Source organism: Gambusia affinis, linkage group LG01 (genome assembly GCF_019740435.1).
Source record: "Gambusia affinis linkage group LG01, SWU_Gaff_1.0, whole genome shotgun sequence".
NCBI lineage: Eukaryota > Metazoa > Chordata > Actinopteri > Cyprinodontiformes > Poeciliidae > Gambusia > Gambusia affinis.
In genome coordinates, this window is record NC_057868.1 from 23,356,785 (window position 1) to 23,383,945 (window position 27,161).

A 27,161-nucleotide genomic window follows, 5' to 3' on the forward strand; every position below is an offset into this window, starting at 1 on the left:
AATACCACCCTCCTGACAAACTGCTATGCAAACTGTCAGATCAGAGGATCCCCTCTTCCACCTATTGCTGGATTAAGGACTTTCTGACGGATCACAGACGGTCATTATGGGTCCCCATAGCTCCTCAACTATCAGTATCAGTACTGGCTCTCCTCTGGGCTGCATGCTGAGCCCTCTGCTCTTCACTCTGTACACACATGATTGTGTTTCAGTCCGTTAATGAAATGTTGCTAAATTTGCAGACAGCACAACTGTAGTGGGTCTCACCTCAGGGGGAATGAGTCTGTCTACAGGAATGAGGTGGAGCGACTGACAGCGTGGTGCACAGACAACCTGATCCTAAACAGTCAAGACCAAGGAGCTCATGGTGGAGGTCAGGTGGAAAGGATGTCAAACTTCAGTTTCCTGGGAGTTCATAACCTGATCTGGGACGTAAACACAGCAGAACTGGCAAAGGAAACCCAACAGAGACTCTATTTCCTGAGAGTCCTCAGGAGAAACAATCTTTCTGAAAAACTGCTGGAGTCCTTCTATGGATGCTCTATTGAAAGCATCGTCTGCTATCGTCTCTGTGGTTCTCCGGCTGCACAGCAGCACAGAGGAAGACTCTCCAGAGAATCAGACAATCTGCCCAGAGGACCATCAGCTGCTCTCTGCTTTCTCTTGAAGACCTGCACAGATCCCACTGCCTCAGGAAACCAGGAAGGTTTTAAAAGACTCCTCACACCCTGATCACGATTTGTTCCAACTGCTGCCATCTGGCTGCAGAAACAGGAGCATAAAAGCAACGACAAACAGACTGAAGAACCGTTTATACCTGGTAGCCATGAGGGCATTAAATGCCACCTAGTATTATTTATCAACCAATTTCATTATTGTTTATGCTATACTACGATAAAGATTTTGTCATTATTGAATATTGATTCTGATTCCACATACAAGTACTTTCTCTGTTTAACTGCTCTATTGTTCTTTTCTGTAGGTTTTTGCAAACTGCAGTAAATGGGAGTTTTCCTTCATTGTTCCTCATTGCTCTTAGAAAGGAGAAATGTCAATTAGTCTAAAGTAATACCGTGACACTGGATTAAAACAATATTCCATCCTTGGTGAAATATTTGTCATATTTCCTCTAAAGTGTACCTATTTTTATAAAAATGTTGCTAATTTTTGTTAACATATTGTCTGTAAACTTTCGACATATGCACAGTTTGCACACTTCTGTATTGGCAATCCAATCTTAAAATGTGAATATATTAAATACACTTTATTATTTTTCACGTGGAAGGTGTGTTGAAGAGGCCCTTATGCAATTCAATATTAGTAGCACAATATTTTTCCAGCATTGTAGTGAAGTATATAATGTAAAGAGTAATAAAGAACCAGAAGTGAACATCATTGGCAATAATAAACCAAAAGTATAATGGAGCATGTTGTCGTCACAATACTAGGATTTCAAAAGTATGTTTACGAATTTCTAATCTATTCAAAATACAACTTAAGTTTAATTATTTCACAATTAAACCCATTAATTGTTTCAGCCCTAATGAATATAATCCAACATGAAAAAATCAATTTTAGACAAATTTGATACGGAAACAGTCTTTCTTAAATATGCTCTTTTTTTTTTTCTTACATCCAAGCACACAGTCTCATCTTTACTACAAATATGTACAAAAGATACAAAAATATTGGATTTTCCACATCATTCTGCAAGCCAGTGTGTCTTTGACAGACATCACTGTACTTGCAACACAGCACTGGCAACATGGGCACCAACATAATAAAAATATACAATATGCATGACACGGTAAAGTTAAGGGATCCGACAACTCATTAAAAATAAACAACACACGGGTCATGAACTGAAGTTCAAACATTCATAGACTCGAGTTGTAGAAGACTATAACAACAGAACATAATGCAGCTGACAAAATAGATGAATAGTTTTTCATCATTAGTCTAGAAAAAGATAGTCCAAAGCTGTCAGAGCTCACAGGACCATCAAACCTGTGAGAGCACTATAAAAATCAAAACCCTTTCATTTATGCCTCAAATTTACCTCAATCTAAAGTCCAAGCACAAATATAAGAGCTCGTGAATTTGCACTTGAGCAAATCTGTTGACAAATGCCAAAATCAAAAACAGCTACAGCTGTTTGTCGCTGCTCTCAGAAGAACATTTATAAATGCTGCTCAGACCGACAGTCTGTAAAATTGCATTTTAATGTCGGGTTAAAGACACTCGGGTGTAATGGCAGACTAAAGTAGAAGCAAAAATTTAACCATGAACTGCAGAAGCTGCAGTTCATGGTAGAAAACAACAACACCGTATGTATTAAAACATTGCCATGGGAAAATATAAGAAGTTTTTTAAAAAACTTATATTTAAAAAAGAAAAAAAGAAAAGAAAAAAAAAAACTTCAACTCCAGCTGTCATTTCTTTTTTTTTTTAGGGCAACATTCTTTGCAGACCTCTGTCAAAACAGGTACTTTCGACAGGATTCTGATCCACAGCGACACTCCACTCGAATCCTTTTCTTTGGTGAGGTAGGGAGTCCTGCTAGACTGAAACTGGAGTCCATTTTGGTACTTTCTGTGTCCACTGGATCAACTAGAAACAAAGAAAGCAAGTCGGAGGGTTTGGGTTTTTTTTCCCAAAAGCAGACTTCAATAATCTATAATAGAACATACAAAAGTGGGTAATAATTACTTTGCATCTTGTAGTCGAATGTCAGCTCTTCTCCAGCACGAATCGCCCGTGTTGAAAATAAAGCAATTCTGGGAAGCCTCTCGTCAATGTTATCAATGAACACATTGAAGACCTGCAGGTTTGGGTTACACTACAAAAAAGAAAAGATTTTCAGGGTCAGATATAACAAGAATAAAAAGAAATGCTTTTACGTATTTTAAGAAAACCGCACTGCAGCACCCTTTTTATATATATATTTTAAAAAATAGCATATTTTTATGTAAATGGCTATTAAAATTGAACTGCAAGTTGCCCTTCACATTGAGCAGCAAAAACTATAAAATAACCACTAAAAGGGTTTAAGACTAATGAAAATGAAAATCTCAAAGCAGCCATGAACAGGCAAGCAATAATAAGTGTGATTTATTGAGCATCGCTCCAGATTTAATGAGTTGATTTGTCATTAAATCTGCTACGTATAATCCTTACAAGCACAAAGAGTACATGTGGAGCAACACAGATGCTTACAATGAGGAGAGAAAATCCCTTTGTCCACTTTTATATAAATTAGGGTTGTTGTTTTTTTTTTTATTGGTCGTACTATTTTTTTTTTTTTTTTAATGAAAATTGCTGAATTCACGCATTGCCTAAAGAAGACTGGGTTGAGGCAGTGCTGTGACAGTACTCACACAGCAGGGTTACCCCAGTGTATTACAGGCGTGGCAGCCACCATGCTTCACTAGCCCCACCGCCAGGCTGAGCCGTTCTTGTTTATGTTTTTATGAAAACAAAATAAAAACATTGCTTCTTTTTTTTTTTTTTTTTTTTTTTTAAGCCAGATTGCAAGAGTTTCTGTTGCCCTGAGCGTTTCACTGGCAGAGCAGATTTATTCCTAGAAGATGTTTACAGAACAACATCTTAGGAACCCAGACAGAGCCGAGCCCAGATTTAAATGTTAAACAATTTAAATCTTTTAATTTATTTATGGTGAAACTATTAAATCAAATTCAGCAGCATTGATGATCTGAATAAACAAATGACACATTTATGTATCTGTGTTCTGTGTTAAGATTTTAGCATTTATGGGCCCCTGAAGCCCTGGGGGGCCGTATGGAGCTGCTGACTGAATTTGGATTAAACAGAAGTGCAAACAATTGACATTCATTTTAATCGTCTTTTTTTATTTGATTTTTAAAACTAGTTGTGGGTTTAAATATCGTTTCACTGGCGATGTGGCGATCTCTGGAGAAGCATCACCAGAGATCCCTCACCCCCCGACCACCACCTCTTCTTAACCCCCAACCACCATTTCAGGGCAATAAAGACAAGAACAAACAGACTAAATAACTGTCTCTACCCGAGAGCTGTTGCTGCCCTGAGCACCACAAATTCATCCAAACCCTGAGCAATCATAATTTTCCAGCTCACAAACATCCCGAGTGTTTTTACTGCAGTTTTATATTATATTGTCGATATACTTATATGTTCTTTGCTGCACTGCCTTCAGGAGTTGACATTTTTAGGCTTTGTTCTTCTTTCTTGTACAATGACAGGAGGAATTCTAATTCAAATCAGGTAATGTCCCGACGTAGTAATTTTGATCTCATTTACTAATTTTGTTAATTATGCCCTTTGCTCTCACTTATAGTTATTCATTTGGCAGACAGAAGTACTAAAAGATGTTTGGACTCTGCGGACACTTACGCTGTGATTGACGAAGTGGGAAATGTTTCCTAAGTGAGCTGCATCCACAGTGTAAACATCTTCCACATAGTCCAGGTCAAACAGGTACGTAGAGCCCTGGCAGTCATAGAAATGGCCCCTCTTCTCTGCTTCATCTGTTGTAATGATCTGAGGAAACGATGGAACATGTAACACAACGCATAAATGCATGCCTCAACATTCACATACGTGTAAACAAGTTTCTGAAATTTACACGTTCAAAAGTGCACAAGAATAATACAGTGGGCCAGTCCCCAAAATGTGCGTGCCCGAATCACCAGCTGCAGATGCATCGCTCAACATGAGCTCATGGGTCAGCTGGCCTGCGCGTTCGACGTGCGGGATTTGCAACTGAGACGATGCGTTCAAGCCTGGTGAAAAGGTCAGATATCAGAGTATTTCCAGGTCCAGTAGCACAAAACCACTATATTAAAGACATGCACTCATATTAAAGTTAGTGGATTCTACAACTATTAGCTTTGTAGGCTGCAGTGCTGAAATATACCAATTTAAATGGGAAGGTTGTTTTTTTTTTTATAACATTTTGTGAACAAAGAATTATGTTTAGCAGTTGCTTGGTTCTGTGTCTGCGCTGCAGCTTGATAAAGTTTGTTTGTCTTCCCTGATTGGTTGGAGCGTTAGTACGCAAACGAGCACTAAAGGGCCAGCCAGCTGACAACAGCAGAGATCTGGAAAAACTTGTCATAATCAGCCTACAAATCAAATAGCCTCAACAGTCAGGAAAATGGAAGAGCTTGGTCCCTACCATCTCTCTACGGTGCTGGTCCCTAGTGCCACATAAATTAAATCTCCCCATTTGTCGCTCCAAGCTCAGTGTCGCCTCAACCCTGCACGACTCTTGCGTGTCATACAGGGCTGATCCAAGGTTGAATGGGGTCTTGAGCAGAATTTGAATAATGGGCCCCTCTTCCTGCTAAGAATATCAACATCACTAACAGTAGTATAGATTTAGTGGAATCTAGGAGAGAGGATCTAATTTAATTGACTAAGCTTAAAAGCAGTAGGTTGTAATTGTAATTTGCTGAACCAACTGAGTTCAAACACAAAGATTAAACTCATAGACTCAAATTGTAGCTATGGTAACCAAGGTTTCCCCCAGAAAACCTGCTAAGCCTGTTGGTTGGGTGGTAGGGCAGCTCACCATGTTTTTGAGTTAAAAATTATTTAAAGTTCAGAGAAGATTTTAAAATATCACTTGATAATTATGTTTTTTACAGGAAGATTAGTTGGTGTTTATAGTTGAACACCAACTGTAAAATCTTACACAATGCAAAAAAAAAACAAAAAACTCTAAGCCTGGTGGGGGCACAAGTGAAGCCTGGTGGCCCGCCAGGCTGATAATACACTGGGGAAAACCCTGGTAACAAAAGACTAACTATAGAGACTGTTCTTTGCACTTTTACAAGTTAAACTTGCCAGCTCTTTCAAATCTTAAATTCCAAAGCTAAATAATTTTAAATCTTAATTTATATTTGCTGAAACAACTAAATCAAATTTAACAGAATTGTCATTCTCAATAAACAAATGTTAACATTCTAGACCAATGGTCTGTGTTCAAATGTTAGCATTCATGTGGGCCCCTGAAAATCCGGGGGGCCTTCAGCGGCTGCTTAGTTCATTTATGGTTTGGCTTAGCTCAGAATGTGACCCGCATGTTTTAAGACCCACTGGCTGGTTACTTCATTGGAACTTAACAGAAGTGCAAAAAAGGTATTTATTATTTTAACTGTATTTTTTGTTTGTGTTATTAAGACTCTATAGTTGTGTCTTTAAGTACTGTCAATGTCTTCCAGTAACATAATAACCCAGTAATATTTTTACATTTCCTGTCAACTTACAAGTTTAAAAATAAAAAAAAATAGAAACATGGCGGGCAGCTGGTGGATCGCCCTGGCAAACCTACCACTGGGCATAGCGGCTTAGCACATTTTCTGAGGGAAACATTGAGTTTGATGACTATAGAGTATTGTTGGTTGTTATATGCTCTCACTCTCAGAAAATAAAAATCAATTACTTAAACTTTGGCTCTCTGTGGAAGCCCCAGGCCATGAGTGACACAGAACGCCAGGCAGTGACATTCATGGCATCTTTTCAGCGATCTCATAATTATGAGATCTTATTTTGTAATTATGACACATAGAGCCAGTAAAACCTTACACAAAAACTATCATGCAGAAGATGGACCACGTTATGGGTAATCTGACCCATGATGGAGGCTAAACCGTTTGCGCTGAAGATTGTGCTGCTGCTCTCGTTTAGTTTTCACTGAGTTTTTATTTTTCCAGGAAAAGAAGAACATTTTCATATAAATTGGTATATTTCAGGAGCGCAGCCTACAAAGTTAACATTTGTAGAGTCCAGTCACTTTGACGGAAGTGCATGTCGGTACTATAGTGGTTTTGTCCCACTGGGCCAAGCCAAAAATACGGAACTATTACCATTAAATCTGATAACGCTCAGATATCCAAGCCTTTCAACTGCCTTCAACGCAGCATTACAATTTCTGTTCTCAGATATCGCAGGTCTTCAACAGCCTTGACCGTGTCATCTCATTTGTGTCGTGGATTTGTATGCGCAGCTTGAAAGCTGTAAATTTGACCACAGCTGGTGATCAGAGGACTCAGTGGCACCAGTGGATGGCAGCCTCTCCTCTGTGTGTAAATGTGTGTGTGAATGGGTGAATGTAGCGTAAAGCACTTTGGGGGTCCTCTGGATTTGATGAATCGTTATACAGGCCATTTAAATTTGAGGAACTGCAGCACATATGTGGTTCTTGAGGTGCACACTTTATGAATCGCTATACACATTTGTGAATTATGATGTGCACTTACAAACGTTGTTGTAGCCCTGTGAATCTTATTGCATACATATATCTTTGAGACTAATTTAGTTCCATAGGCTTCACATACATTTGATTGATTTTAAAGATCTTTTGGTTTTAAGGCTCTGCAGGGCTTTGCTTCTTTCTGAGCTGCTGCACCATTATCCGTCCTCCTGCTCCCTGCTGATCAGCTGTTCCTCAGTCTAACACAAAACAGAAGCTTAGGAAGGATCTGCCTTTGCTATGACAGGTCTTAAAATGTGGGATAAGTTACCAGAGAACTGATTTTTAATCCCTTCTTAAAACTCTTTTCTTTGTCCTAGCCTTTTGACACCGCGCAAGATTTTGATATTATCTTCTGTGTATTTTTGTAGGCTTTTATTGCATTGATGGGAATGCATTTTTAGACTATTTTCTATTTCTCTGTTTTATGTTTCTGTGTCTTTATAATGGCATTTGCATTGTTTTTATGTATTCTGTACAGCACTTTGGTCCTTTTGGGGCACAGTGTCCTGCATGTTGTAGATCAGGGGTGGCCAAAGTGGGTCCTGGAGGGCCGGCATCCTGCATGTTTCAGTTCTCCCCCTGGTGGTAGGAACAACCTCTTCAGCAGGTCAATGTTCTTCTTAGGCCTTCTAACGAGCCGTCATTGGATCCAGGTGCGTTAAACCACGGAGAGAACTAAAACATGCAGGATGCCGGCCCTCCAGGACCCACTTTGGGCACCCCTGCTGTAGATGTTTCTTCGTTTTAAACACGTGATTCAGTGCAGTACTGTTGTGTGGAAGCAGGGAAACACCTACAACATGCAAGGCAGTGTGCCTTGATGACCAGGGTTGGGAAACACTGACCTTACATAAATAAGCATTCCATATTGCGCAGAACACTGCAGGTCTCTTCACCGCAACACGAACAGGAAACTAAACACCAACCTAGTTTTGTTGAGCTACATCTGTTGACAAAACAGCTCTTTTTAGAATACCTTAATTTCATCACATCAAGAATATAATTATTAGCTGAGCTGTACTTAGTGAGCCACACACAGGGCACAGATTTACCTAAAAAAAAAAATTTTTTTTTTTTTTAAAATAGACCCCAGTTTACTAAAAGACTATAACAACATTTGAGCAGGTCTCACCTCTCCAACATACTCCATGACAAATGTGTTCTTCTTGATGTGCTGCAGCGTGCGGACGCCCCAGCCACGGCCGTTCTCCGTCTTAAAGATGCACAGGTCGAACTGGATTCCTTTCTGCACCACTCTGTTGGCGCAGTCGGGGCCACAGTTGCATCTGGAGTTGCACTCGTAGATGGGCTGTCCTGGCCGGATCCGTACTTGACCCTTGTCGTTGTAGGCCATTCGATGGAGCGAGGCCCCCGGGCAGCAGCCATTCACCGGCTCGTTCACGCAGTCCGTGCATTCGCAGCCGACAGCCATTTCGTTGATCACAATACCTGGCCCGACTTTGTAATTGTTAATGTAGGTGAAGTGTTTCGGAGGGCCATCTAGGTCCACTTCGTTTATGACAAAAATGCGACCCGGGTGATTGCGAGTCTTGTTTAAATGGATTTCCCACTGGTGCAGACTCTGACGAAGTTTGGCTTTCTGAATCAGGATCAAGACAGTTTCTTTATCCAACCTCTTGGGGAGGCCACGCCCCTTTTGGCGCTTCAGTATTTGATCCAGGTCCAGGTGGAATAGTTTCATTAGTTTTGGACATTTGAGGTTCCTTTTGGGTTCCCACGTATTGACAGATTCAGGGAAACCTTTCCACTTAACAAAGTAGAACTCTTCTCCCTGAAACACATAAAAACTTTAGTCCTCCCAAAGACTGATCTACACATCCTTCACCAAGTTAAAGAGAGATGACTCAATTAAATGTTTCAGTATATTTATATGCTGCCAGTTCACAACAAATGTCTTGAAGCACTTTACATAAACACAGATTGAGCTGTGCCCATCATAGCAGCTGTTTTGTTTGCTTTTTTTTTTTTAACTCATAGTGGCCAACTTTTTATTATCCCCATCTCGATTTGAACCACCACGGTGGGATTATTCCTCCAGTGACGATAATGTTTGCAGTCTTGTTGACTTCTGATCACTTCAATTGGTGAAATGTTAACTTTCAAAACTTTGTCACTCCAGAGAGAACGTTAAATGTGTTCAGCTTGATGATGGATTGTCTGTTCAGCTGTCGTTTTAAAATGTATGTAAAAAAAAGATTAGGATTACATTTTGTTTGGCAGTCAAAATGATGGACACCAGAAATGCCTAGTGCCACCTCTGCTCCAAACTATTGACATTTTCACCCCCTCCTGCCATCAGATTTCTCATTTCTTCTTCTTTATTTAGGAGGATCAACAAATAACTTATTGTTTTACCACCATAACCTGGTATGCGGTGTGGTTTAGTGAGCTGCACTGCAGTGTAAAGTGGTATCAGGTCGGAGTATGATTACTTAATGCTGGTAGCGTGACACCGCAAATGTTTGCTCATGAAAAGTATAAGGTGTAGGGCCATTTTACTTTCCAATGCCGACAAGAAAACTATAAACATATTTGACAAGTTGAAACTTTGGAAAGGGTCTAAAATAATATGAAAGGAGTTGTTTTATCCAATTAGAATGTGTTTCTATCATTCTAAAGGATATTTTAAAAGCAGTCCTCTGATAAAAACAGATCTTACAAAGTGAAATCAACAGTATTTTTTTAGCCTACTTGCATGCAAACATAGACGTTGTGGAATTTCAGCACTGCTCAATTATTTATTGTTCCAATAGCTTGTTTTTTGAAACTGCTGCTTTACAGCATAGCTAAGCTCAGTCAAAGTGTACTGTTGTAATAACTGACAGTATGCTTTTCTACACTGGTTTCAAAATAAAAGGTGTGGAAAAGATAACAGACAGATCTTCAGAAAATAAACTGAAGTCGTTATTTCCATGCACACTTCTAAATTACCCGTTGTTGTGTTTTTTTTCCCCAAGACACTTTAGCAATAAGCCTGGTGAAACTTGAGACAATATTTGCAGTTTCATGTGTTGGTTTTCTGGGAAATAAAAAAGGGAACGCATGCATAAGCAAAACCTGGCTAAACTATTTCTTCTGTAAATCAGTTAATGAAAAAATATATATATTAAGAGAATGCATCTTATTTCTCGACATAAAAAAACTGAAAATTTTACAGAACCAGTTATATTCATTGCTAAAATAATAAGACCTTACCTCCTTGGTCCTCTTGTAATCACAGAGAAACTCCACTTCGTAGTCATTGACATTGGCTCTGTTGACATTAAGCTCTTGACAGTACAGCCTCTCCCCACGGCAAAGCGTCTCTAGCTCATCCAAAGTTATCTTGCAAGGTACGCAGCAATCTGGCCATGCAAAAATCAAAAAGATGTACTTAAATGCAGACGGCAACGCAAAATGCAAGGTTTTAGTCTAATTCAAAAGCGCAAATTAGAACAATCACAGAACCCTTGGGACATAATTTATTGATGTTTTTGAACATGTGTCCGCATAAACCAAGAAACTGCTGGCTTTTAGGGGGGGGAAAACAACACATCGCTCATTATTTAGAAAAGGATTGGGAGAAATATTTGCTCTTACTGTTCTGGCAGCGCTAACTTGACTAATTTTCAAACACAGATCAAAATGCAACTTCTCGTAAGTCTAAATGTGAAGCCGGATACGTCTAAGTACAGATCCACAGACATTTAATCGTTTTCAAGGCGCTGCTTCCCGCGTGGAGCTCTCCGTTCTCTCAGGCCGTTCTGTCCCTCTTCCTTTCACATCAGTCTTCCACACTAACATTCCACACACAAGGCAACATGCTTCTCTAAACACACACCTTAAATTGTATTAAAACTTGACAACCGAATTCATGAAGAAGCGCAAGTAATTTGAATTGTCCAGCAGTCGCGATAAAGAAGATACTCTGCATAGCAAAAACAAAGTTGACAGTAAAGTTCTGTCACAAAGTTGACCCGTGGATTAGCAGAATAACAATAATTCTCATGTTGCAACTTCCTAACGAAGGATACCCCGAAAACACAGTTAAACAACACTCTCGATACAGTACCTTTCAAAATTTGCGCCATGTTTTCCGCATAACCGCCAAAATACATTAAAACGCCAGCGGCTAAGACCGCCCTCCACCTCGGATCTTAGCAGTTGCTGATTGGATGAGCTGCATCTCTTAGCCAAATCATTGGTGCAAAAGCAGAGGGACAGGAAAGACGCTCTGCTATTGGCTCGTTCGAGATAAACGAAGGAAAAGGTAGGTTGAGAGCAAGCCAGTGGAAATGTATTGGTCGTACCGAAGCGACCTCGTAGCTCAGCAGAGGAAGACATATATCAGTCAGTAGCAAGCCATTTTAACATAAATTCGGTTTCGTCTGACTATCCGTAATTACTTTCTAGATATCTAAAAATGCATCTTGACTAGACAAAATTACAGTTTGACTATTCGGAATGGTAATGTAAGATATTTGCATTTACATTCTGACTAGTAAGAATAATAATCCAAGATATCTTCAATTACATTTTGACGAGTAAAAATTCCTCTCAAGACATCTCAAATTACGACACTGGATCCGTCATTTGACGGGACACATCCGTAATTACAATTTAAGATATCTTGAACTTAATTATGACAAGTCAAAATTAGAATTTTGGATTTCTGAATTAAGAATTGCGCGGAAGCCCCTTTACGCTGTCCAAACAGTTGCCTGCAGAATTTTATGTTTCCTGCATAAAATTGTCAGGAAATGCCACACCGTAGAACAGGGGTGTCAAACTCCAGTCCTCAAGGGCCGCTGTCCTGCAGTTTTTAGATGTGCCACAGGTACAAAACACCCGAATGAAATGGCTTAATTACCTCCTCCTTGAGTAGATCAGTTCTCCAGAGCCTTGCTAATTACCTAATTATTCTATACAGGTGTGGTGCAGCAGAGGCACATCTAAATGTTGCAGGACACCGGCCCTTGAGGACTGGAGTTTGACACCCCTGCCGTAGAAAGAGCTCGGCAATGTTGGATATGCACAGAACGGAAAACCTCATCAACTATAAGACTGCTTCTCAGATATGCAAAGAATTTCCTGTTAATTCATTTACGACAAACCAAATGCACTTAAAAACAGCTATGAAAAGCTAAAATTGCTGTTGTCAAAGCATTTTCAACAGGAAAATTGTGCATTTTCAAACATCTTTTTGTCGTTCTTTTTATTTTTCATTGTTTTTTTTTTACTTTCAAATTGCCACGTAAGTCAGGGACGTTTTGACTATACATAATACATATTCAAGATATCAGTAATGTCATTCTGACTAGTGAGAATGTTAATTTAAGATATCTTAAAAAGAAAAGCTGTATGGCAAGCCTTTTAACATAAATTCGGTTTCCCCTTTCAACTCTGTGGTAAATCTGACGTAATTTCGACTAGTCAGAATGTAGAGATATCTGAAATAGGTATTTTATCTAGTCAAGATATAATTAGAGATATCTTAAATCGCTAAAAACGTCTAGTCATAAAACAATTTGAGATATCTGGAACCTAAACCGAATTTAGGTTAAAACGGCTTGCCACAGTGGCATACATAAAAGCAGAAAAGTTTCTCCATTATTTCCTTCACTCTGTAAAATATGCTGGGTGGAGCACATTGCTGGACAGTGACAGACTCTTTGTCAAAATACAAAATGAGTTTGTATTTTACATTGCTTCATTGGGCATTAAATCTCTTTATACATAACTAATAATCTGCTTATTTCTTAATGAACGAGTGAATAGAACTTGTTTCTGGTCTCACCTGGAATAAATTCTTCGGCTTATGCTGAATAAAACACAACAGACTTGACTATTGAAAATGTGTCTATATTTTTCTTAGATTTTTATAAGCATCCTATTCTGTTGAACATACATTTATGTCTAATACATTTACTAATTTGGGATCTGGAGATGTTGTTCTTTGCTGGAAACTCATTCTTACTCAGAATTTGACATGGCATAATACTCCTGCATAAACTATGGTAAACGGTACATTCTGAGTGATAGAAAATCTATTTTTACTGACGAGTGGTACTCAAATAATTGTGGGCTGTTGCCCATTTTATGGACAGCAAAAATAAAAACCTTTGACAACATCAGGATTTCTATAAAAAAAAATCAAATCCATGAAAAAATATAACCAAATTTTAAACACTATCCCATTACTTTAGCAGGATATGATTAGTCAAGACATATACTCTGATATTACTGACAATTTAAAACAACTTGAGATACTATCTAGTGAGCACCGAATACTTTCTTGTGCACATGAGAAAGCATCTTGGCACAAGTTGGTATGTAGTGAGTATTGCAGCAGAAAGTTCTTTTTCCTTTTTCCTTCATTGTCCCTTTGGGTTCTCCATAGATTATACTTGACTTTCAGATGTGGATTCATCCCAAAGGGATCCAACTACCTGCTTTCAGTTCAAGATAAATCCAATTTAGTGAGTTTGATAATAGCAAATATGGTGTAAATTTTCTGATTATATTAGGTAAAAACTATTTACATACATGCCGGGTCTTTAAATATGACACACTGGAAAAATGTGCTACTCTTATGCAAAATATATATGGTTTGTAACAGAAATAAAACTTTGGTCAATTTCTTACTTTTTTAAGTCAATTCTAAGTGTTAGAGAAGAATTGATACCTTTTTGTACTGTAATTTGTTGAGAATTTTGGGGAGAAATTGCAGTATCTCAGAGTACCTATCTCATTATGATGATTAAAAAAAATTAATCAGTGGCAGAAATGGGCTTCCATACACTACGTATCTTCAAATTATTACTCAAGACCTACCTGTTTAACCTTGTCTATCCACCACCACCGTGTGTTTAGTTATTTTTCTCTTGTAAACCATCTTTTAGTGTCCTAAAAGCGCTCTAAAAATTGCATATATGTATTGTTATTATTATTATTATTAATAAATGACTCTATATGAATAATGTTAACTAAAGAGCAAAAAAAGAATGTGAACACTTTCACAGGACACTTTTATTGTTTACATTTTGTTCAAAGACTGAACATTTACAGAAATACTTATGGACTAAAACTTACAACAACAACAAAAAGTAAACATAATATGCAAAATATAATAAAAGAAACATGCAAATATAGTGACCAGGTCCAGTTTAAGAAAATAAACTGACGACATGATGAAGGATTTGCAAGTTTAGCCCATTACTATTTACAGTAGTTTTAAAAACTTAACATATCTGTATGTTAAGTTTTTGTGTAGTTTAGATGTGAACAACACAATTCATTACAGAACCATGTTTTTATTGTTTATTTCAGTCACATGGATGCATGTTGATACAAAAAAAAACAATCAAACTTCAAGGAAATATTTTGTGTAAAAAAAGTTTTAATGACGGACATTTTTTTTTAAATCTACTACAACAAGTTCACTGAATTAAACGATAGAAAACCCAGCAAGCAAAAACGATCCAGTGGCTCGCCCAGTTCAGTTCAGACCACCTCTGAATGGTATGGATCGCTGCGTAACCCTTAAACAGAAATAACAAAGATTACGGTTTTATTCAGATCTCAACCTTTTTCTCCAAGGGGTAGAAAACTCTTGTGTTTTCATTCTGTGTACAAATCAACTACGTCTGAAAAAGAGTAAATACACTTGATTGACCTGGTGTTCCATGTAGATCTCACATAGTACGAGTTTGTATTAAAAAAAATGACCTTGTGTTTTTTTTCCCTCAGCAATTCTAAAGTATGTTAACAAAAAGCTGACTTGTCACCATCATCAAGATCCCATGCAAATCTAATAGAATTGTTTACCTCTTCCACTTCCTGTTCGTCAGATCCAGGATCAAACATGGAGCCCAAGTAGGTGAGATGGAAGACGACTAGCAAGCTGAACACTAGATTCAGCAACAGCACCCACACTTTCTAAAGAGGAGAGCAAAAACTGGAAATAAGAATCACTGATCAAAATTCAGCAGTAAAAATCCAAATAGCTACAGCCAGCGCCCAAAGTGGGCCAGTGCACTGAATCTATGTTTAATACCAGCATCTTAATTCATGAACAACGGAAATATCACCAACTGTAAACTAAGTCTAAGTGCTATAAATAATATATACTTCTGTGTGTGCATGCCGCTGAAACCAGAAATAAAACAAGTTTTTTATACTCTTTCTTCTCTTCCACAGATCAAACGTCTCTTGTTTTACGTTAGTTAGAAACACTAAAATTATTTCTAATTGCTAAACGCCAGAAAACTTAACAATAGATGTTTTTTTAAGATTATTTTTGTACCTTCAATTTCAGAAATTTACGTACATTTGGTCAGTTTAAAAAGATTAACTGTTGTGCTTTCATTCTGTGTACACAAAAGCTTTTCACAATAAGTGTTTCTCACACTGTGAATAAAAAGTGTTGCTGTGAATACAGAATGAAAGCACAATAGTCCATCTTTAAATCATGTAAGTGGTTTTATCGTGTCAGTGACACTTCAAACATTCATTTTGTTGTCCTTAAGCCGCATTATAGCCACTCTGGCTGTATGCTTACTTGACGATTTATCCAGATTATCTAAATCGTTTAATTATATTATGGAGCGCAGATGATGAAATCCCATAATTACTTGCAATTGTACACTGAGAAATGCTGTTCCTAAACTATTCCTAAACAGAACTACATCAATTCTAAAAAGCAAAAGTCACAACCTAATAAACTGACTTCAGGAAAATACCTTAACGTTTGGTAAAATTGTCTCTCACCCCCGCTAATCATCTTCTGTCATCTCCTGATCATCTTCTCTCAGGTATCGTCTCGCTTTATGAGCTAAATTTATTCCTACACCCCTACTAGCTGTGAAGTGGAAATGTTTAAAGCATTGTCCATTTCAGGCACTTCAGCTGTCAGTGTTTATTATTCAATTGTCAAATAAACCATGGTAACTTTCTGAAAATGTAAAACTCCTGAACACAAGATAATTTTATAATCTTTTTAAGGAAAAATGATGCTGCTTAAAAGGCAGCATCAGTATAATGTACCAATATTGTATTCTTCCCGTTTAGGTTATCTAGTAAAGAAGGAAGGATAGCACTGCATGTTGATAAATGGAACTGCTTTCTTTAGTCAATTTAACAGCAATAATAAAAACAATAGGGCCGCACCTTCTTGTGTCGATGGCTGCAGTCAGATGCACAGGGCCTGGACAGAATGCAGGCACTAAGGATGTGTGCAAGCTTCTTTCTCAGAACTGACGACAGGCAAAAAAGGTAATCGTTAATTAATCAATTAGCTAAAAAGAAATGACATTTTATTTATGCAAAAGAATGTGCTGGACTTTAGGAAAAGGAAAAACGTGTAATATCAGAATACATAGAAGTAATTATTACATTTAATACTAATTTGAGTATAGAAAGGTGATGAATGTTGAAGTGGCAGAGAGGTAGAGGAAGCGAGTGGTGATGAAAGTTTAAGAAAAATGCTTAACAAAAACTTACAAAAATCGCAGGGAAAGCAGGGAGCCAGAGCAGAACAAAACAACAAAAAATGCTAGCAGGGTGAAAAGGGAAGTAATGGGATTAAACAGGAGGATCAATCAAGGAGGAATGAGAGAACAATGAATCAATACTGGGAGTGTGAATACTGGAACAAAGGATTAACTGGCTAACAGGTTGTAGGTGTGAGGGGAAAGGGCAGATGGCAGGCTGAGGAGAGAGAGAAAAATGGCACCAAAATAGAAAAAGGCTTATCTAATCAAAATAAAGAGACTAAGGAACAAAAAAATAATAAACAAGCCCCAAAACAACTCAACAACCCCAAATCCAGACAGTGTCTTTGTGTCATAAGTATTTCTTCCTGTACGCAGAAGTTCATTTCAGATGAAGACGATTAGTGTTTCCTGCATTCATGAGGCTGTCAAAGTCACCTACTGCACAGGCAGAGATGATTACATACCATGTTCAACATATGTGATGAATCCCAGTGTGAGCAGAACAGCTCCCAGGTGAAAACTCAGGCCCTGAAGAAAACAGCAGCACAAAACAGCCTCAACTATTCAGCAATTTCCTTGAAGAAACAAATAGACTAAAGTTTTATTATGCTTCTTTATTTTTGTCATTCTTATATGTGCTTTTTTTTTTCAATTGACAACAAAAAAGGACTAGCCAGCATATTTACTTCCTTCTCGTAACTAAGTTACTAACTCTCGTAGCTAATTTGTTGTTGGAATTAAGATAGTTTTTGGTTTCTTTTGACTGCTGGAGATAGGCACCTGCCACTTCCAAAATCCCTGCAAGGACAGGACGGCATGTCCGTACTTACATACGTACAGACGGACGGACCTAAACTTTAAAATACATGAAACTGGAATGAAATTGACTAAACAGAAGATTCTGGTCTGCTAACATACAAAAATAAAAAATACATTCGAAGAAAGGTTCAGTTTTTAACCATTTAATCCAAAAGGAATCCATGAGCAAACTGGAGTTAAAAATTATGTACTGTTTCAGAAATTATTTAATGTTTCACATTCTAATTCGGAGTGAAGGCTCCTGCTAATCCCAGTAAAATTAGCCAGTCCAGTAAAACGACAAAAAACTAAAGTATGGGAATTACAGTACAGTCCAGACATATACACACACACACACGCACACACACACAGAGACACAAACATCCATAGTTTTATGTTTTCACAAATTTGAAGTTTCGCCCATCTCGTACACCAGAGACTTGTGAACAAAGAAAAATGACTGACATGCAGGAGGGCGCTGGCTGTATATGTCACAAGGATTGCAGGGAAGGTTCCTAGTTTCATGGAGGTTTTAAACACATCTGAAAAAGACAGAGAAAAGAACACGTTCAAACCAATTATTTAACATGCACAGCTCTTTGTTTGCCTTCCAAGAGATGTGGATTCTAACTCTGAGACAAACGAGAAGCTATTAAGCGATTCAGCAGTATAAGAGCCATCTTAATCCTTGGTCAAGATAGTTGATCAAAGATTAGCTATCTTGATTAACTATCGAAATCAAGATAGTTAAACCATGAAGCCAAACATATTCACCATTGTATTGGTTTGAAAAATGTTGGGTGTATTTGACTACAATAATATCTAGTAATAGTGAATGAGGGAGGCCAGGACCCACAGGTTTTTAACCACTGAGACATTGGGATGTTCCAGGATATCACGACCAGCACCATGGAGCGAGGCATTTCCACACTCAGGGGCTTCACTATCCTCATATTCCTGCACAAAAAATACAAAGAGTGATTAGAAATAAACATATTCTACATTTACCCAGTTTGCCTTTTCACAAATACTCCACTATAAATTAGATAAGTCCAGTAGCTAAGCTCAGTGAAAGTTACCATTGGATGTTGTCTTTTTCTTCTGTGAAACCCACTCCGGCCAACATGCTGGTGCCTTCACTGAGATGACCCACGAAGTAATTACTGAAGTGGAAGGACACTGCATTCTCATAAGCACGCAGCCACCTGTACGGCACACATACATTCAGCTGGCCTTCTTCTTCCTCAACGTCAAACACTTGACACTTTGAACTGAAAATAAACTTAATGAAGCACAGAAAATCTTACAATACTTTCATTTCAAACAATGTTTCGGCAGAAGTAAAATAGTTAAGAAAAACACTAAGGTCATCTATTCTAAAAAAAAAAAGAAAAGAAGAAAAATAGCCAAAAAATAGTGCTAATGTAATCCCCAGCACCAATAATGTTTTTTTTAACTTGCTTTTAATAATCTGGTTTGTTTTTGTAGTTGTTGTGAAGAGGACAAAAAATCCAGGAGTAAAAAGAGGGAGGAAAACACAGAAATCTGGAATGGATTAAGAAGATAAATGCTTGATTTTTAATAAAAGAAAGGTTTCTCTTTTTATATATTGTCATGTTGTAGGTCCTGGTGGACGACCCAAATGCAGTGAGGCAGAGACGGCAAGATGATAAAGTATTTAAAAAAATAATGAAGACAGAAAACGTACAAAAAATCACAGGGAACGCAGCGAGCCGCAGCAGAGCAAAGAAATATAAATATTGGAGAGCAGAAACAAAACAAAAAAAACTTTCCCAACCAGGGTGGGCGGAAGGAACCTCCAAAGGAAAAAACTAGAACTCCATTAAGTTCACAATGCCCACAGCAAGCTCCCCGCCAATAAAGGAGCAGAGAGGCTGGAGGCCGGCAACGAGGGAGCAAGAACCCTGGAGGAACCCATGAAGAGAACCTCGGGGTTGACCTTTCGGCCAGTGGAACCCCGAGGTTTGAAGATCCAACAGCGCAGGAGTTTGGGAGCAACAGAAATTTGGGGCCTGCAGGACTGTGGCACTCAAGGAGCTTGATGCCCACAGAACCGTGGCAGAGCCAATTCTCTGAAGGTTGGCATCGGAGGAGCTTGAAGCTTGCAGGCCGGCGTCAGCTAAAGGTTCTTGAAGTCCCGTTGAATCCTGGGGAGTACAGCTCAGCTGACTTTAACACACATAGAGGCTAGGGAGCTGGGGAAGACGACCCACATAGAGGCGCTGGGGACCCACGGAGTGACACTGGAGTCAAGAGAGACCCACGGAGGGTCTCTGAAAATGAGGAAGCCCCACACAGGAGCTTTGACTGTGGGGAAGAAGACCCACATCCCAACAACTAACCACCTCAACATATCAAGGGATAGGGGAATGTGAAACTACCAAAATACAAAATGAAGGGAAACCAAAAAGTACCACAATGTGCATCCACAACTCCAGTAAGCACAAGAAACTTTACCCTTAATATAAAATTAACATCACAAGGAAAACGTTAGCTTGGCGCTACAGGCTATACAGAGTGAACAATTAAAAGAAGAAATTAAAGAAGACATAAACTCTGCGTTGAAGGAAATACAAAGTGAAATCTACCGGAATATATCCACTAACACTGAGAAAATCAAAAAAAGCCAATGGGAGTCAAAGCACAGGGAGCCAAGACAGAGATACTGAGGTTAGCAATGAAGGATGCTCTGGTAAAAGTAATGGAAAGCCATAAGGAGATACAAAGAAGGTTAACATTTCTAGAAGGAACAACATGGTGTCTTTTATGACTTTGTGTTTTTATGATGTAAATACCTCTGAACTGCTTTGTTGCTGAAATTTGCTACACAGATAAGCTTGATTGACTGCTTGCTTACTGGATTGGTCAGCGAGTTCAGGCGCCATTCCTATGCATTGTTCATAAAACCATCCCATTCTGATGCAGGGCGAGCATGACTCTGTCACAAAAATGGTTGTAGTGTCCTTATTTCTTATCTGACTTCTGTCAAATATGGCTCAAAATAAGGCTGAGAAAATTGCCAATACTTGGATTCGTAAAGTGTGTTTTCTCCCTTGATAGAAATCTATAAACACATTGGTCCTGTTCACTTCTATGAAAATGTGAGTCAGGACTAAATACATTTCTTTTTTCATATTGGAGATGTCGTTTGTTAACTGCTTTATGATAATTTTTCCTATTTGATGGTTGTTATACCCTGATGTTCAACAAATCAAAGAGGCAGTGCAGTTTAATGAACCGTCAGAAATTAAAGTGCACCACGGCAAAGGGAACATAATGCTGACAAACAGGTGAAGAACAACTAATAACCACTTATATTATTTTCTCTATCTCCGCATGTCGCCTTTATTCCACACACACACGCACACACACACACACACAGCCGTTGTCATGGCAACCAACACTTGTCTTTGTTAAGAATGTTTCACTGAACTGCGAAATGAGATTCCTTTGGACAATGATGTCTTGTCGTCATAGTGTCAAACTGAACGAAAATTAAAAGCAATTGAATATGTCATGTTGGAGCCTTACCCTGTTCAATTGCATCTTGGAAGCAGAAAGAGACAGACAGAGTGTTCCTTAAAAAATAGAGATTTTTAAGGCTATTGCTTTGGACAAGGCCAACAGGATTTGTATAAATCCATTACTTACTTTTGTGTGACAGAGTTCCCATATAATGGCAGGAACAAAGGGAAAAGATATGGAGCGATGCAGGTTGACACCAGCAGACAAATCTGACTTTTTACGAGGCTGACGAGGGAACCGGACAGCCACAAGTAGCTCTGAGAGATGAACCATTCAGTCGTCACCAAATATGACAATTAATAACATAAACGGAGATGTAAAGAAGAATAAGAAAAAAAAACTCACCAGTTTCGGACCATCAAGTGCATTTTTGTAACTTGACAAGCTGATCCATGGGCCAAACACAACAGTACCCACAAAGAAGACATAGCCAAGGAACTCAGCAGGGCCTGGCAGGTTATTGTCTTTTCTTCTGTCGAGCTCGAAGGCCAGCGAGATGACCTTCATGGCCACCACCATCTGAGAACCTGACACAAACACACTCTCAGAATTACTCTCCTTTCGCACCAGAATGAACTGTTTTACAAACTGGCTTTTCCACAATTTAGCAAAAACTGATAGAGATGGGAACCTGTACTCTGGTAGTGGAGGTTTCCTATGTAACTTAATTATGTCAAAAAGATTTACTTAGGATTTGGATGTTTGCTGGCTTAATGTAAACAGTAAAAGTGGCCCGAGATCTGGACTTATCTGGACCTAACACCTACTTTGGATTATTAGGCTGATGAAATAATTAGAGCCGAGCCATCAGACAAATGTGACTCTAGAAAGACTTTGTTAAACAGAAGATCAAATGGTCCATCAATGAAAGCAAGGCCACAGTGTCGCTTTCATTGAACATCTGTAAATTGTTCCCAAAGATAAACCAGACTTGTGCAGCAACACCACATTCTTCCTGATGTCTTGGCTGATTTCTTTGGACCTTCTTATCATGTCAAATAAGATATTATATATATATATATATATATATATATATATATATATATATATATATATATATATATATATATATATATATATATATATATATATATAGACAGCTATCCCGACACTGACCACATTTATGTAAACTTTTGAATTCAAGGAAAAATTTATTCTAAAATAATCTTTTGAAACGTTTTCTGGCATTTAGGAAATAATTTGGGTAATTCTAACTACCATAAAACAAGAGATGTTTGATCAGATTTAACTTCAGACGAGGAGGAAAAAATGTATACGTGTCTTTTTAATCAGTGTATATAAATATCTTGTTTCAACTGTCTACTTATAATGAAACATTATAATAAAAGAAAGTCAGGTTCAAATTAGAATTGTACTTACAGGTTAATGACAAATATAGTGTAAAAATTTTTATTATTTTACTTTGAGATTGGAAGGCCTCATTGCCATCACCGTAAACTGAAGTTTCTCACCCGTTCTCTGTGAGATTCAGTTCTGGACTGTGGCTCTGTGTTTCACTGGATCAGTCAGAAGAAACATTGACAAATCACTTTGAACCTACAGTTCTCACGGATATGAGTAATTTGGTACTTACCTCGTATTTTATTCCAGGTTCCCATGTCAAAAAAATGCAACTCTCTGAAATAAATCAAGAAGACAATTCTTACAAACTTTCAAGGTAATCTCTATTCTACATATTGCACTTTAAACTTCAGACAATTTATTTCTGAAGTTTAAAGAAACTTCAGAAATAAAGTTTCTAAAGGCTAAGTAGCCTTTAGAAAAGTATGCAAGTTGAAAGCTTAATTTGTAATATCTCATAAACGAAAAGCTGCCCAAAAGACAATTTTAATGGTAACTTAGCTGATTAACATCTGGATGACTTAAAAAAAATTTTTTTTAATATCTCAGATACCAAAGCAGCACAAACGGAGCACTAACCACTCAGTCTATTTGCTGAAACCCTTCACATGGGTGGGCTGTCAGCTTCACTCAGCTACAGACAGAGAGACCACAGAAAAACAGTTGCAATATTGGCTATATAATTATTCATAGCCAAAATTGGACTCCTACTAAAGCACAAAGAGGTCAAGCAGTGCTTTAACCAAAAAAAAGCCGTGTTGTTTTGTGCACTGTTCTCTCACCCAATGAGAAGGTAGATGAGGATAATGCCTGAGAGGAAGAGGCCTTTGTTGCTAGAGTGTCTGCAGAGCAGGAGACCGAGGTAACAGATAATACTGAGCAGCAGCACCCACACCATGTGCAGCTCCAGGAACAGGAACAGGCCATACATTCCGATCAACGTGGACGCGACGTGCTTCACCGCTGATCCGACTCCTGGGTGATGGAAACAGCAAAGCAATAACACAAGACTTCATTCTAAGTAACCCATAGAGATTCCAGATATTAGATTTGTTACATAATTAAAATGCAAAGAATTGTACAATGCTGCTCAAATAAAGGCAAGATGTACTGGTTGAGCATCTTTCCTTTCATTGTTTTCAGTCTTGACAGAAACAAGACAAATCAAGACGATAAATATGGAATTTCAAAGGATCCTTGTTTATGTGTTACACAGAGGGGCAAAGAAGGAACAGGTGTGGAAAAGGCAAATTAAAAGCAAAATGTGTGTAATTACACAAACATTGACATAGGAACCAGTAATACCAACCTAGCCTGAAGCAGACTCTGCAGATGAGACAGAGAAGAAGCAGCCTCCACACCTGCTGCAGGCTCTGATGTAACGTAGTGAAGCCACAGCTCACAGCCAGCTCCTGCCACATCATTACCCTGGTGCTTAAGTCCATCCTTTACCCAAACACACACACACACATATTAACATTCTATCTTCACAAAGATTTTGCATTGACTTTTCCAAACCCTGAACCTGACCTGAAATTCACCTAATCAAGATCATCATAATTAGGTCAAGTGGGTCAGAGATGGAGTCTGTGACTCTTTTCTCACAGCGTTGAGGTTTAGATGATGTCACCATATGACCACAAAATGTCAAATTTATTAAGATTCACCAAAGTGCTGTACAGAAATAAATAAATAAATAAACTATTTCTTAAAAAAATAATCAATTTTAAAAAATCATTATAAAAGACTCATATTTATTATTCTAGATCTTTATGTAAATGTGTATGCTATTATGGAACTAAAACAGTGTCAATATTCACAAATGCGCAGAAAGAGATTCACAGAAGACCTACCATCATTAATTGACACATGCTGCCCAAAGGTTTGCAACCAGCTCCTATTGCCCTGACCGTGAGAAAGTAGTGACCTCCTCCCAGTGTCAGAATCTCACTGAAAAAAGAATTGCATTTTTTTTCTGTCGCTTCAATATGTCTGCTGTAACTGATGCATATAAAATAAGTCAATAGAGTTTCATTTATATCTTTGTGTCATGCGATTTTCTCTCGGGCAGCTGGTGAGAGAAAAAGTAGCTCTTGGTCTCAGAAAGTTTGAGAGTTTTAAAGGAATAGCTTTTCTAAGCTATTCCTTAAAAAAAAAAAAAAAAAAAAAAAAGACTTTATTTTAGTATTTTTTGTTATACATTTTATCCTATTTCTACTTAGCCTCCATTTCTATCCTATTTCTTCACAAATGCATTCTTAGGTTTTCAGAATTTCTTCTAACTTATAAGACTTTGAATTTCACGTACAAAATGATATCATCTTCAAAGAATTGGAAAGTGTTGCTGGCAGTGAATTTTTGTAGGCTCCCGTGTTCAAGATAGTGGTTTTGTACAACCTGTTAAACCTTTTTTCCTGTTATAATCTTCAATAATTGTCACGTATCTACCCTTATTTCTCCTATGTTTTGTGCCCTTGTCAGATCTGTCTCGACTGTTTAGTAATTCGCTGATGTTAACAATATAGTGTTCGTTACAAATAAAGTTCGGAGGTGAAAAAAGAACAAGACTCGCCTCTCTTCTCTGGAAGGGAAACTCCAAGGTTTCCCCTAAAGCACGGGATAACTCTCGACCATAAGGTCAAACCAGATGTTCCCAGCGGTCTCGATGAAACCTACGAAGTTAGATATTCCTCTGCGCTCACACTTATAAGAGTTTTGCATAAGCCTCCTTTTCGGAGCATCCCGAATGGCTGCGGCGGGACGAACAACTCAATGTTTCGTGGGTTCATGGATCCGCACCAAATCATGGTGCGAATCTTCACCGGAAATAACGTGATTTTCCATCACAGGAAAGACGTCATCTATGTTTTGGGAGAAGAGATGTCATGAAAATTCACCCATTCGGTATGTGCCGGACAGCGCAGGAGAAAGTGTAGCGATGGCCTCCGGGCAGGGTGTGAAAAGCCGCATTCTGTTAGCGCCAGAGTATTCTGCATTGTGCCTCACTAGTTTTGTTGACGCTGTCTATGCGTCAACGCGAGCGCCATATTGTGAGTGGCAATGGCCGCCTTTGAAACAATACAACGTGCCAATAGAAGGGGTTTTCTGAAAAAAATGAAACTAAAATACATTTTCTTATCGAGTTTTTCTCGGTTGTTTACACACAATTACTGGTTCTTGAGACACATTGACCACAGAATACAACTCATACAACTATCCCCTGAAGTTCTGCTAAACTTCAAGGACTATTTCTGCTTTATATTGAAATTGCAGTTCTAAAACACTTTTTTTCCCTAATACACACAACTTTCTGCATTTAGACCAATGTTCATGAGGAAAATCTTTTGTTTTCACAAGGAACACACTGCCAGATTCTCAGTGATCTACTCTGCACACTGATCCATCACATGGACTAGCTGTCACAAACGCATGCCCCTTCTCCAAGCTGTGGAAGATGCATGTGGAGTTAGAGCAGATGATGCTTTTCATGGCTGGATTGGCTCCTAAATGTGCTAAAAATATAACACATTTGTTTTAAGAGTGTATAGACCGTAGACTCTACATACCTGGACTAGATAATTCCCAACTAAAAGCTGAATATTTAAAACCAAGTTTGTGATTTGTGAAACCTTTATTTGATTTGTGAGACTTCAATAAAGAGCGATTTCAGCCCATTTTATGCATCTGCACCACATGTGAACTGAACTCCTTCTCTGAAGTTTACACTTTTTGCTGTTAGTTCCACTTTTAACATTCTATTTTTTCTTTTTCTTTTATCTTCAGTGTAGCGAGATTTGGTCTTCTGTTCTGGTTTTTTCTCTGATACCTTCATGAAGGGGGGCATCAATTGAGATAATGCTTCCAACAGCTTAATGTTCTCTTCATTCTGGTTCATATTGAGATTTTATCTAATTATAATGACATTTTCTACTTATAATGAGATAGCTATCTCATTATATTGCCATACTATCCCATTATATTGATATACTATCTCATTTTATTGCCCTATAGTGGTGACCGGCAGAACTCCATCTCCGCCAACCAGTCGCCATCATCATGTTCTTGAGCCGTTCCTGCACCAGTCCATTAGGACCCTATAGCCACCAGCCAGCGTTGAGAAAAGGATTAGTCTCATATTTTTCTATGTCAATAAACACAGGCGTAGATCTGTATGAATTGTAGAGCTAAAGGAAGAGAACCAGCAGGCTTCCTGTTCAAAGAAGGCGAGGCTAAGGTGATGTCATGAACTGACCATGTGAATATGATGAGTGCTGGTCAGCTAAGACAGAGCTAAAGTCTCAGGCAGGTTGGAGCTTGTGTGTGCAAGTCATTTCACCTTGATGTTTTATGGCAAAGGGTTCAAGATTCAAGGTTTGGCCATGCCAACATGCTTTTATGTACTCAAAGGAATTTGATAACTTTTGACCTTTTTAGTGATTATGAAGCCTGCATCTCAAAAGATGTTGGAAGAGTTTGCTGATAGACAACATTTAAAAGAGACAAAATGGTTGCTTTGATTCAAAATGGATGATTCTTGTGGGGTTTGGACCATGATGTAAGGCAAAATGTTCTCAAAAACTGCACACCGCCGTCAACGTAGTTTTCTCAGCCGGACCCCATCCGCCCAGTGCTGGATGGCTCTTTAAATACTGACATGACGTCACAGACTGGGCAGGGGAAGTCCCAACCACGCCAGTCCTGCA

The 27,161-nt window shown here is 38.4% G+C and overlaps 2 protein-coding genes across 2 annotated transcripts; both read right to left on the bottom strand.

Annotated features, from left to right (window-relative positions):
* Nucleotides 1-1,601: 1,601 nt before the first annotated feature.
* LOC122837012 (histone-lysine N-methyltransferase SUV39H1-like) lies at nt 1,602-11,424 on the bottom strand. The gene is made up of 6 exons (XM_044127068.1): nt 11,331-11,424; nt 10,475-10,623; nt 8,391-9,050; nt 4,393-4,539; nt 2,710-2,839; nt 1,602-2,610 (listed from the first exon to the last, which is right to left on the bottom strand). The coding sequence occupies exons 1-6, from the start codon at nt 11,374-11,376 to the stop codon at nt 2,477-2,479; spliced, it is 1,266 nt and encodes a 421-aa protein (XP_043983003.1). The 5' UTR covers nt 11,377-11,424; the 3' UTR covers nt 1,602-2,476.
* Nucleotides 11,425-14,681: 3,257 nt separating this feature from the next.
* LOC122837021 (protein-serine O-palmitoleoyltransferase porcupine-like) lies at nt 14,682-25,364 on the bottom strand. The gene is made up of 13 exons (XM_044127079.1): nt 25,031-25,364; nt 23,768-23,904; nt 23,241-23,433; nt 22,691-22,734; nt 21,442-21,623; nt 21,223-21,353; nt 18,630-18,755; nt 18,407-18,507; nt 18,016-18,092; nt 17,217-17,280; nt 16,427-16,512; nt 15,086-15,196; nt 14,682-14,799 (listed from the first exon to the last, which is right to left on the bottom strand). The coding sequence occupies exons 2-13, from the start codon at nt 23,901-23,903 to the stop codon at nt 14,698-14,700; spliced, it is 1,353 nt and encodes a 450-aa protein (XP_043983014.1). The 5' UTR covers nt 23,904; nt 25,031-25,364; the 3' UTR covers nt 14,682-14,697.
* Between the last annotated feature and the right edge of the window lie 1,797 nt (nt 25,365-27,161).

Excerpts from the sequence above, each read along its gene's own strand:
- LOC122837012 (XM_044127068.1), bottom strand. The coding sequence starts at position 11,376 with ATGTATTTTGGCGGTTATGCGGAAAACATGGCGCAAATTTTGAAAG. Across the intron at positions 9,051-10,474 it reads ATTACAAGAGGACCAAGGAG|GGAGAAGAGTTCTACTTTGT; the intron begins GTAAGGTCTTAT and ends TATGTGTTTCAG. Across the intron at positions 2,840-4,392 it reads CCCACTTCGTCAATCACAGC|TGTAACCCAAACCTGCAGGT; the intron begins GTAAGTGTCCGC and ends TCTTTTTTGTAG.
- LOC122837021 (XM_044127079.1), bottom strand. The coding sequence starts at position 23,903 with ATGGACTTAAGCACCAGGGTAATGATGTGGCAGGAGCTGGCTGTGAGC. Across the intron at positions 21,354-21,441 it reads CACTTGATGGTCCGAAACTG|AGCTACTTGTGGCTGTCCGG; the intron begins GTGAGTTTTTTT and ends TTCATCTCTCAG. Across the intron at positions 16,513-17,216 it reads CATCACATATGTTGAACATG|TTCTGAGAAAGAAGCTTGCA; the intron begins GTATGTAATCAT and ends GCCTGTCGTCAG.